Source organism: Pipra filicauda, unplaced genomic scaffold (assembly GCF_003945595.2).
Source record: "Pipra filicauda isolate LSUMZ 115617 unplaced genomic scaffold, ASM394559v2 scaffold735_size141612_pilon, whole genome shotgun sequence".
Taxonomy (NCBI): domain Eukaryota; kingdom Metazoa; phylum Chordata; class Aves; order Passeriformes; family Pipridae; genus Pipra; species Pipra filicauda.
In genome coordinates, this window is record NW_024104904.1 from 78,302 (window position 1) to 90,371 (window position 12,070).

The 12,070-nt window shown below is 60.7% G+C and overlaps 1 protein-coding gene across 6 annotated transcripts in view; it reads left to right on the forward strand.

The window, feature by feature from the left end:
- LOC113982203 (SH3 and multiple ankyrin repeat domains protein 3-like) overlaps positions 1 to 12,070 on the forward strand; it is a 90,161-nt gene that overhangs the window by 56,884 nt on the left and 21,207 nt on the right. For all 6 annotated transcript variants that reach the window (XR_005566543.1, XM_039389515.1, XM_039389517.1 and 3 more), the window contains 3 exons: positions 2,354 to 2,377; positions 4,218 to 4,345; positions 5,856 to 5,961. Coding sequence is in view for 5 of the 6 variants with exons in the window: in XM_039389515.1 (XP_039245449.1) it covers positions 2,354 to 2,377; positions 4,218 to 4,345; positions 5,856 to 5,961 (258 nt within the window). In the remaining variant the exon portion in view is untranslated. The remainder of the gene's footprint in view (positions 1 to 2,353; positions 2,378 to 4,217; positions 4,346 to 5,855; positions 5,962 to 12,070) is intronic.

Genomic DNA, 12,070 nt, shown 5'->3' on the forward strand with positions numbered 1-12,070 from the left:
TGTTCCTCACCCTGCTCACCCCACTCCTCATTCTCCTCACCTTTCTCACTCCTCTCTCTGCTCCTCACCCTGTTCCTCACACATTCCTTACCTTCCTCTCCCTGCTCATCTCCCTGCTCCTCACCCATTTCCTCACCCCTCTCCTTTCCCTGCTCCTCACCTTCCTCACCCTCTCCTTACCCTGTTCCTCACCCCTCTCCTCTCTCCACTCCTCTCCCTGCTCTCCACCTTCCTCCCCCCGCTGTTATCCCTGCTCCTCACCCCTCTCCCTCTTCATCCCTCTCCTCACCCTTTTCTCATCCCTCCCCTCTCCCCTGCTCCCACACACCCGGCAGCCCCAGGGTTTTATTCCCCCCACCCTGTGCCAGGTGAGCTCCAGGAGAGCTCCAGGTGAGCTCCAGGTGAGCTCCAGGTGCGGTGCCATCCCCTCTCTGCCCTCCCCCCGTGCCCACGGCCGTGCCCACCCGCTCCCACTCCACGGCCTGCCCACGTTTCCAGCTGCTTTGTTCTCCGGCTGGAGCTCCGTGTTCCCAGATTCCCTGAAAGCCTCTCCACCCCCACCCCGGTTCTCCCGGCCCTTGTGGCCACCCCGGGGGTGTCCCCAGTGTCACCCACCGGTGTGGGGGGGGCTGGTCCCTCCCCTTGGTCCCTCCCCTCTCCCCAAGGGTGGCAGAGGTGCCACTGGACAGGGTGGCAAGTGGGGCAGCGGCCACGTGGCCCTTGTGGCTGGATGGGCATTGGAGATGTGGAGAGACCCCCTTGGGGTGGCCACGGAGGGACCCCCATTCCGGGGAGACTTTGGGGCATCCGTGTGCCCTGGCACAGGTTGGCTCTGCCAGGAGAGGTGCCGGGGCTGGCACAGGAGGGGGGACAGGCTGCCACCCCCGAGGGCACCGGCAGAGCCAGAGGAGCTGTTGCCGTGGAGATTTAGGGATTTTCCCTGTGGGAATGTGCCCTCCTGCGCCAGGAGGGTTTAGGGATTTTCCCTGTGGGAATGTGGTGGTGTGGCCATGGCACAGGGTCCAGTCCCAGCTGGGAGGGACCCCCTGGAGCGCGGGAGCCTTGGCAGGACCCCACATCCCCCTGTTTTTCCATGTCCTTCCTTGCTTCCCGCCCTCGGTGCGTGACCAGGATTCCCAACCCTGTGGGCTCCTCAGAGGAGCCAAATCCAGTGCAGTTGGGACAGATCTCAGCATTCCAGGGCTGGAATCAGCCGTGGTCATTCCAGGGTTGGCACCAGCTGTGGTTTATTCTACGCTGCTCTCTCTGCCCTTATTCCCACCCTGATCTGCTCCCTGCGTCTCCAGACCTTTATTCCCAAGCCAAAGGCTCTCTCTTTACCAGGATCCATTTGGAACGGCCCCTTTCTTCCACTTTTTACCCTTCCCTGTGTCCAGACCCATCCCAGACTCCTGGGTTCCCACTCCCACCCTTGGCTGTGACCCAGAGAGCCGTTCCCAGCCGTGTGCTGTGTCCCACCTGGAAAGGGATTGGGAGCATCAACCCCCTGGCTCCCAGGAGAGGGATGTGGAGGCAGTGACTGGTGTCAGCCCCCGTGTTCCCAAGGAATTGCAGTGGTCAGTCCCTTCCTCAGCCCTGTGGATTGGAGAATGTCCCACCTCGTATCCCACAGGGAAAATGGGGAATCATCCCCCCTCCCACACTTGACCCTGCAGAGGGAGTTTCCATGTGGATCAGCACCTCAGGCCGTGTCTTAGAGCCCTCTCCCCTTCCCAAGGGACCCTGGTGGCAGTGAAGGGACATTCCTACCTGCAGCTTCCCAGGGGAGCTCTGTCAGGTGCTCCTTGCCCCGTTTTCCTTGGATCCTGTCCCTCCCTGCATCTCCCAGGACACCCCACATACCCACAGCCCCACTGAATATTCCCTTGCTGCCTGTCATGCCAGTCCCCTTGGAAGAGCAGATTCCCAGCAAGCTGCAAACAAAGCACTCCTGTCCCAGAATCCCTCCGTGCTGGATGCAGGGAAGGGCTTTGGGAAGGGCCGTGGAGAGCAGGGAGGCACTGAAAGCTTTGAAAGAGCTGCCTGGGCATCAAATGCACCCAGCTCTGCTCCTGGTCTGGCTTCCCTCTGCTTCCCTGCTCCCACGAGGAGGGTGAGGGATGGGTGGATCCCAGGGCTGGGATCAACAAGGCGCTGCCCCCCCCGCCCTGCCGAGCCTTTGTCCCGGCAGAGGCTCCACATCCCGGGCTGGATCCGGCTCCTGCCCGCGTGCCAGAGGCAGGGCAGCACGGGGAGCAGGCAGGGCAGGCAGGGCAGGCAGCCAGGCTGGAGCTGGGCTGGAAGCAGGAACTGTGCATGCCATTCATGTTGTCTTTTGTTTCTTGATTCCAAGCCTCCATGCGGAGAAGGAAAGGGGGTGAGTGAAACTGCACATCCTGGGGCTCCTCCCTTCCCTGCCAGCACCCCCAGCACCCCCAGCACCCCCCAGCACCCAGGCAGGGGCACCCCAGCACCCCGAGGGGCTGGATGGGGTCACTGTCCCCGCAGAGTCCCGCGGGATCATCCCGGTGGCAGCCGGAGCTCGGGGTTGGCACCAGTGCCATGGTGGGGTGCCAGGAGACAGGGTGGCCGTGTGGGGCTCTCCTTGGCATGGGCAGGATGCCAGTTTGTCCCCAGATTCCAAAGGCTGCCGTTCCCAGGGGCGATCCCTGCCCCGCGTTTGCTCCGCGGGGAAAATTCGCGCAGGAACGTCCCCAGGTGGGATCCCCGTCCAGGGGAAGGGGCTGTGCCATGTCCAGCGTTGTCCCAAATGTCCCAAATCTCTGCTCCTGCCCCTGGGCAGGTTGTCCCGCTGCTCCCGGCATTCCCACTGCTCCCACTCTGAGGCTGTGCCGGGGATGTCACAGGAGGGACGCGACAAAACCAGGGGTTTTCGATGGAAGGTGTCCCTGCCCCTGGCAGGGGTTGGAACTGGGTGGCCTTTAAGGTCCCTTCCAACCCAAACCATTCTGGGATTCCTGCCAGGGCCGAGAGCCAGGAATGGACAATGGGGAAGGAGCCGGAGGCTCATCCAGCTCCGTGTTCCCGCAGCACAGCCCTGGGGCAGAGGGGAGGGAGCCCTGGAGGCCTCAGCTCAGCTCTGACCCTTCAGAGGCAAAACTGTCCTGGGGGTTCCTGTTCCTGCTCCTGCTCCCCGAGGAGCTGGGAATGTGAGGAACCAGCTCTTCCATTGCAGTGGTGGGGGGACAGGGAGGCAGCCGGGCAGGGATGAGGTGTGGGGGGACTCTGAGGGACCCCCGACCCTCCCCTGCACTGGGCACATCCCTCAGTGCCCTGAGGGGGCCACCCCAGGGTCTCCTGGGTGAGGACAATCCTCTGGAGTGTCCTGGCAGCAGAGATGGCTCCAGGATGGACTCTGGAGGGACCCCCGAAGAGAAGGAGCTGCAGACCTGGGCACGGAGCCCTTCAGTGCCTGAGGGGGGCCACCCCAGGGTCCTGGGTGAGAGGTCCAGGATCTGTTAGTCCCCGTTTGGCCCAGCAGAGATGGCTCCGGGATGCTCTTTCTGGAGTGGAAGAGAAGGAGCTGGGGAGACCTTGGAGCCCTTTCCAGTGCCTGAAGGGGCTCCAGGAGAGCTGGAGAGGTCCAGGATGTTACATCCCAGTTTGTCCCAGACACTGGAGTGACACTGGTTGTGCTGGGGACACGGAATGTCGGGGCCATTCAGGCACCTGAGTCCACTCAGATGGACACATCCCAGTTTTTCCCAGACTCTGGAGTGACACTGGTTGTGCTGGAGCCTCGTGGAATCCCATGGACATCCACGTGTCCATGGTCCCTGTGGCACCCGGGTTTCCCATCACCTCCCACTCCTCCTTTGCCCGCCCGGGGAAACTCAGCTCATCCCGAGTATCAAAAATAAATCTGGGAAAAATTTGCTCTTCCGTGTGAGATGGAGGATTCCTTGGAATGTGGCACAGCCAGGAGCGGCCCCTCGGGTGCTGGCAGGTCAGAGCCCGGCTCAGGCACCGCCAGGATGGGGTGGGAAGGTGGCCCAGCATGGCATGGCATGGCACGGTGCCGCCCTGAGCCGAGCGGGATCCCAAACCCCCCCAAATCCTTGGAAAGCTGCTGGCTGGGGAGGAGAGGACGAGCTCCCCGCGCTCCCGCAGGGATTGCCGCTCCCTGCTCGGGGCTGTCGGAGGGGAGGTGTCCCCTGGCCCTCCCTGACCCCTCGGCTCTCCCCCTTGGATTGCAGAGAAGCTGGATGAGATCCTGGCGGCCGCAGAGCCGGCGCTGAGGGCGGAGATCGTGGAAGCAGATTCCAGGGCAGCCACTGTGAAACAGAGACCAACCAGCCGGAGGATCACCCCTGCAGAGATCAGTGTGAGGGACACGGACAACCAGGGCAGGGAGGGAGGGACAGGGATAGGAGGGAGTGGGGGGAGAGGCAGCGAGGACACAGAGAGGGATGGGAGAACACGGAGGGAGAGGGAGGAGAGGACATGGAGGGAGAGGAATGAGAAGGCATGGAGGGAGAGGGATGGGAGGACATGGTGGGAGAGGGAAGGAAGGGCACAGAGGGAGAGGGAGGAGAGGACATGAAGGGAGAGGAATGGGAAGGCATGGAAGGAGAGGGAGGAGAGGACATGAAGGGAGAGGAATGGGAAGGCATGGAGGGAGAGGGATGGGAGGACATGGTGGGAGAGGGATGGAGGGGCACAGAGGGAGAGGGAGGAGAAGACACAGGGAGGGAGGGAAGGGAGGACTCAGAGAGGGATGGGAGGACATGGAGGAAAAGGGATAGGAAGGCATGGAGGGAGAGGGATGGGGAGCACAGAGGGAGAGGAATAGCACAGGAGGGGAGGGAGGGAGGGAAGGGAGGGCACAGAGAGAGAGGGATGGGAGGACAGGGAGGGACAGGGAGGAGAGGACACAGAGGGAGAGGGAGGGGAGAACACGTGGTGCCGAGTGGAGCTGCTGATGGGCTTGTGCTGGGAGGGGGATTCCCCAGGAATAGGGAGGGGGATTCCCCAGGAATAGGGAGGGAGAGAGTCTGGAACACCAAGGCACAGGGCAGGAGCTGGGGCTGAGGGGGGGTTTCAGCTCTCTCGGAACCCCATCCAGGCCTGGGAACATGGCTGAATTTCCCAGGAAGGGTATAAGAGCAGGCCTGAAGGAGCGTGGAAAGCTGAGCCGGAGCGCTGAGCCCTCGGGATGGGGGGCTGGGATTGGGATGGGATCAGAGGCGAGGGAACAGGGAGGGAGCAGGAGGGGCTGTGCCAGCTCCAGCATGTCTGGATTGTCCCAGGGCTGCAGGGGGTGGGAAGCAGCAGCTGGAGCGGGAGGGAAGGTGGGACAGGCAGGTCCTGACCGGGCACGGGCTGCCCGTGGGAGTCACCCTCACTGTGCCACCCTGGGCACGGAGCAGGCAGGGAGAGGGGATGGGGGGGATAACCCTGCCAAGGGCAACATCCCAGGGTTTGGAGACCAGGGGTGGGGCAGGAGCAAGGACGGGGAAGTGCAGATCTCACCAGAGAGCTGCACCAGATCTCACCAGAGGAGGATTCTTGACATTGTCCCCAAAGGTTCGTGGTGCCACCAAACCCTAAAACCAGCTCTGGTGGGTCCTGGACCTTGTCCCAGAAGGTTTCTGGTGCCCCCAAGCCCAAACCCCAGGTGTGGTGGGTCCTTGGCCCTGTCCCAGCAGGTTCCTGGTGCAGGGGAAGGTGCAGGTGAGGGGGGTCCATCCCTGTCCCCGGGCACAGGGCTGGGTGGGCAGATCCCGTTTCCCGGGCTCAGTCGGAGGGTCAGGAGGGCTGAGGGGAACTGTGGGCTCCTCCCAGCTGGCTCTGGCCGATCTCAGGAATGGGAATTCCCTGGTTTTGCCTTGCAGTCCCTCTTTGAACGCCAGGGCATGGCAGCACACTCGGGGGTCCTGGCGGGAGCTGAGAAGCCCCACGTTTCCCTGCGCAAAGGAATTCCACGGACAAAATCCGTAGGTAAGACAACCTGGGGGGGGGAAATCCCTTTGGGAAGAGGAAGGATGGGCCCCGTGGGCAGGAAAGGCTCAGCCCTTTCCAGCTCTGTGAGGTGGGAGCGTCCCGGGGAATTCCTGCTTCCAGGGCTGCCTGGTCCTGCTCGGGGTGGGAGGTGGGGTTGGAGCAGTCCAGGGGTTCCCTGCTCGGCTCTGCCAGGGACAGGGGGCTCTGCCAGGGACAGGGGGGCTCTGCCACCCTCCCTCTTGGCACATGGGATGGAGGGTTGGAATGTCACCCCTGGGCTGGCACGGGCTGAGCCGTGGGGCAGGAACCAGCTGAGCTGTGGCTTAGGAGAAGCAGGACAAGGTCTGGAGCGGGCACCCGGCGGTGGTGGGTCCTTGATGGTGGGTCCAAAAGGTTCATGGTGCCCCCAAACCCAAAAACCGGCTGTGGTGGGTCCTTGACCCCAGTGCAACAAATTTATGGTGACACCAAACCCAAAAACCAGCTGTGGTGGGTCCTTGACCCTGTTCCAGCAGATTTATGGTGTCACTAAACCCAAAACTGACTGTGGTGGGTCCTTGGTTCTGTCCCAAAGGGTTTCTGGTGCCACCAAACCCAAAAACCAGCTGTGGTGTGTCCTTGACCCTGTTCCAACAGGTTTATGGTGCCACCAAACCCAAACCCACCTTTCCACCAGCCCAGGCTGCTCCAAGCCCTGTCCAACCTGGCCTTGGACACTTCCAGGGATCCAGGGGCAGCCACAGATGCTCTGGGCAACCTGGGCCAGGGCCTGCCCACCCTCCCAGCCAGGAATTCCTTCCCAGGGATGTGCTCCATGGAAAGGGATAATTGGAAGTGACCCCCCACAGCATCATTTGGTTGTGAGGGCGATGCCAAATCAAATTGTGTGTTTAACACATGGAATAAGGGTGTTCAAAGGGTGCTTGGGAATGTCCAGAGCCCCAGGATTTCTGTGGATACACACCTGGGACAGGTTGGGATGGGGGCAGCCAGTACCTGAAGTTCCACAGGAGATGGAGCTGAGATAATCAAATCTGTGGGATTAACCTGAGAAAGAAAATAGGAGAAGGAATCTTAAAAAAAAAAAAAAAACAAAAAAAAACAGGAAAACTGGGTATTTCAGGGGCTGCCCCGTGTTGGGGAAGCTCCTGCTGTGACTTCCATGGGTTGAAAGTGCCCAAGGCTCTGGAGGGTTGAGCTGGAAATTGGATAAAATGGGGTAAAATGGTGCAGGATGTGCAGGATTGAATCTGTCTCCTGGGAACATGGAAAAACCCCATCCAAGCCTGGTGTCCCAAACCTTCCACGGTGACCAGAGAGGAACTGGGACTTTCAGTCTGATTTATGTCGTTCTTGCTCTTGGAGGTGGATCCTGCCCCAGTGCCATGGGCTGGGAGGAGGATCCAGGGGTTGTGGGGGACAGGGGTGGGTTCCCAAACCGGGTCCTGGGTGGTTGGTTCAGGGGTGAGAGTGAGGAAATGCTTCAAAAGCAGAGGCTGTTGAAGGTTCAGTCCAACCCCAAAGAGCTGGAAATCGTGTTAAAGGGATCTGTTGTGTGGAATCCAGGGATGGATCATGGACTGGGAAAACATCCATGGAGCTGCTGCCAGGGCTGGAGCCCCTCTGCTCTGGAGCCAGGCTGGGAGAGCTGGGGGAGTTCCCCTGGAGAAGAGAAGGATCCAGGGAGAGCTGAGAGCCCCTGGCAGGGCCTAAAGGGGCTCCAGGAGAGCTGGAGAGGGACTGGGGACAAAGCCTGGAGGGACAGGACACAGGGAATGGTTTCCCAGTGCCAGAGGGCAGGGTTGAGTGGGATATTGGGAAGGAATTGCTGGCTGGGAGGGTGGGGAGGGACTGGAATGGATTTTCCAGAGCAGCTGTGGCTGCCCCTGGATCCCTGGAAGTGTCCAAGGCCACGTTGGAGCAACCTGGGCTAGTGGGAGGTGTCCCTGTCCGTGGCAGAGGTGGAACTGGACAAGTTTAAGGTCTCTTCCCCCCAAACCATTCCACGATTCTGTGAAATACAGAATCCTTGCCCGTGAGTTGCTCCTGAGTGCAGTTGGTGCCTCAGGAAGCCCCTCCAAGCCCTCACTGGGCTGTGCAGGTCCTGCCAGGGATCTCTGCAAGTAGAGGCAGCAAAAGGCGGGATCTGAAGCTGGGTCTGTGTCAGTGTGAGATTTGTTGGGATGTCTGTAGGGATCAGGGGGGACCTTCTGGCTCTGCAAGTCCCTGCCAGGAGGGGGGAGCCGGGGGGGGTCGGGCTCTGCTGCCAGGGAACAAGGGACAGGCCAAGGGGAAACGGCCTCAGGCTGGGCCAGGGGAGGGTCAGGTTGGGGCTGAGGAGGAATTTGTTGCTGGAAAGGGTGGGGAGGCCTTGGCAGGGGCTGCCCAGGGAGGTTTGGAGTGCCCAGCCCTGGAGGTGTCCCAGGAAGGCCTGGCCGTGGCACTCAGTGCTCTGGGCTGGGGGACAAGGTGGGGATGGGGCCCGGGGTGGATCCATGGGCTGGGAGGGCTTTTCCAACCTCAGGGATTCTGGGATCACACTCCTGAGCACAGAGTGCAGGGTCCCCCTGGACCTCTGGTTTGTTGGTGCCCTGACCTGGCTGGTGCAGCCACAACCCCCCTGCAACAAGCGATTAAAAACTCCCCTTTAATCTGCATCAGGAGAGATGAAATCCGAGTGGGAGATGCCCTGCTCAGAGCAGGAATAGCTGCAGCTGTCACAGCACATCCCAGCAAGAAATCCAGGGAAACCTGGCTGGTGCAGCCACACCCCCCCTGCAACAAGCGATTAAAAACCCCCCTTTAATCTGCATCAGGAGAGATGAAATCCGAGTGGGAGATGCCCTGCTCAGAGCAGGAATAGCTGCAGCTGTCACAGCACATCCCAGCAAGAAATCCAGGGAAAAAAACCCCACGTTGCTCCGGCGATGTTCCCGCCGGGATTGCCGTGCCTGTCCCCACCGAGGGACAATCCCTGCCGGGGGGGGGACACGGAGCACACCCAAAGCAGCACCTCTGAGAAACCTGAGGCTGATTCCCGTGGAATTCCAGAGGAGCTAAAATAGCAGAGAGCCAAAGCGGAGAAATTGGGTTGCAGTTGGCTCCTTTTAGAAGTCCTTGAGCTGTCATTCCCCACCCACGGCAGCGGCTCAGCCCGGCACAGGCAGTTTGACTTCATGATAAAAATCACTACTGCCAGCGAGGAGGGAGCTGGAAAATAAGCAGGGGTTGGTTGGGTGGTTGGGTGGATTTTTGGGGGGGAGAAAAGCTCCGTGGCATTTGCATATTCCACAGCTGCTTCAGATTCCCGGGGACTCGTGAGGAAAAGATCAAAAGATTTCTCGTGTTAGAGCTAAAAATTGCCCGAGATGAAGGTAGTTGGTTAACCCCCGCCTGGCTCCGAGGGAAGCGGGATGAGAGGAATATTTCCACCAAAATGGGAAGAAGTGCATTGCAGTGGGGAGGCTGGGAGGGAAGATAATCCCTGTCAGGCTTCCAAGAGAGCTGCCACACCATCTGCTCCGGCAGCAGGAGTTGGAAACGCTGGAGAGGCTGCAGAGCCACCCAGGCTCTTCCCGGAGCGAATTCCAGGGGATGTAGACAGGTGGTTTTGCAGGGATGGAAGGGGGAGGGTCCCCAGGGCTGTGGGGGGAAGATGCCCCATCGTGCCCAGGTGCTGTCATGGTGTTCAAATTGACATCGAGGATCATCATGGGATGGTTTGGGTGGGAAGGGACCTTAAACTCATCCAGTGCCACCCCTGCCACGGGCAGGGACACCTCCCACCAGCCCAGGTTGCTCCAAGCCCCGTCCAACCTGGCCTGGGACACTTCCAGGGATCCAGGGGCAGCCACAGCTTCTCTGGGCAACCTGGGCCAGGGCCTCCCACCCTCAGTGAAAACACCTCCTTGGATGCCAAGTGTCTCCTGCTTGGCCAGACTGGGGGTTGTGCCAGTCCTGGGCACCAGAGGAAGGAGATGTTGATCCCTGGGCACCAGAGGATGGTGATACTCTCCCACTTTCCAAAATTCTGGACACAAGGGAAGCTGTGGAACTTGGCACCTTCCTGTTGCCAGGGCTGGGTTTGGGAGCTGCTCCTCCATCCCTGCTGCTGGAAAGCAAGGCTGGGAGCAGAGGGGTGGGCCCTGGATGGAGCCACCTCATTAGCCAGCCCCAATTAATGCAGAGGCAGGTTCTCCCAGGGATTTAAGGCTGTTATGGCAACAGGCCCAGAGGCATCATGGAAAGGCTTTGTGTTTTCCTGGGAGATTAGTAATGCATGGAGCTTGCTGGCAATGGCAGGGGGGGTTGCCAGGAGCCAGGCTGCACCTGGGAGCACAATTCCCACTGCAGAGCAGGCCCTCTGAGTGCTGGGGGGCAGGACTGGTCCTTACTGGGCCCTACTGGTGGCCGGAGGCTCCGTTTGGACTCCAACTCTTTATTCCCGTGTGTGTCGACCTCCATTTTTGATCCCTGTTGCTCCTTTGGGACTGTGTGTGTGTCCCACTGCTCTGGGGACGGTGTGTGGTGTTTTAGGGAAGCTGAGGGCCCAAATTCCATGGAAAGAAGCCAAGAGATGAGTCTGTTTATTGGTCACTGAGGTTTAACCTTCCCGGGGATGGATCAAGAGCGGGGGGAGGATCCAATGGGGGATCGTTCCATTTGGGACAGAGAGGTGCTGCCTTTTCCCAGGGGTCATTCCCACCTCCCCCATCCCTGTGAGGGCCTGGAGTAGCTCACAAGGTTCCACATCTGTGAGGTCTGGGGGAGTTGGGAGCACTCGGTGGCAGGAAGGGAAGGACTCAGACACCGTGTGTTTTCCTGGGGCACAGGGAAGAGCAACAGCTGGATTGGGATCCAGGAATGAATCACAGAATCCTGGAGTGGTTTGGGTGGGAAGAGAATTTAAAGCCCATCCAGTCCCACCCCTGCCATGGGCAGGGACACCTTCCACCAGCCCAGGTTGCTCCAAGCTCTGTCCAACCTGGCCTTGGACACTCCCAGGGATCCAGGGGCAGCCACAGCTTCTCTGGGCAACCTGGGCCAGGAGGGTCCTCTGGTGTCCCTCCCTCTCTGCTCGGGGAGAGGCTTCATTCTGTCCCTGTGGTTGCATTTAAATATTGGTGGGGAATGTCCTTCTCTCCTGGACACTGTTCTGTACAGGACTGGGAGGGGTGGAGGATGTGAACAGGAGAATTCACATAATCCTGACAAAACCTTGTCTGGCATCTGGAGAGGCCCTGGCACAGGGTGCCCAGAGAAGCTGTGGCTGCCCCTGGATCCCTGGAAGTGTCCAAGGCCAGGTTGGATGGGGATTGGAGCAACCTGGGCTAGTAGAAGGTGTCCCTGCCCATGGCAGGAGTGGCACTGGGTGTCTCTGAGGTCCCTTCCCACTGGGATTCTCTAGGGAAGAACTTCTGTCCAGGTGACACTGCCACAGGCTGCCCAGAGAGGCTGTGGAATCTCCTTCCCTGGAGATATTCCCAAGCCATCCAGACACATCCCTGAGTAACATGCTCTAGGGACCCTCACTGGAACAGAGGGTTGGACCAAATGACCTCTGGTGGTCCCTCCCAGCCCCCCCCATTCCGTGGTGGCTCCGAGCTCGGTGCTCCAGGGAATCCTGCCCAGATCCAAGGAGCACTGCCAAGGGCTGGGGAGAGCGAGTGGTGCCAGGGTGAGACACGAGGCCTGACTCAGCTGCTCCTCACTGGCAGTGGCTGGAAAGCAAGGGCTGGCTGGGAGGGCTGGGCAGCTCTGCCCATCCCTGTGTCTCCCCTGCCTCCTCAGGCAGGAGCTGCTGGTCCAGGCTGGGCTTGGTGTGCCCGGGATGCTGCTGGACGTGAGCCCAGCTGTGCCCAGGGGGGCAGGAGGGCAATGGCCCCGGGGCTGTGGCAGCCCCAGCGTGGGCACAGGCCCAGGGCAGGGATTGTCCCTGTGCTGGGAACTGGGGAGGCCCCCCTGGAATCCCGGGGGCAGTTCTGGGCCCTCAGGCAGGAGAGACCTGGAGGGGCTGGAGCGTGTGCAGGGAAGGGAAGGGAGCTGGGAAGGGGCTGGAGCAGCAGGAGGGGCTGAGGGAGCTGGGGGGGCTCATCCTGGAGCAAAG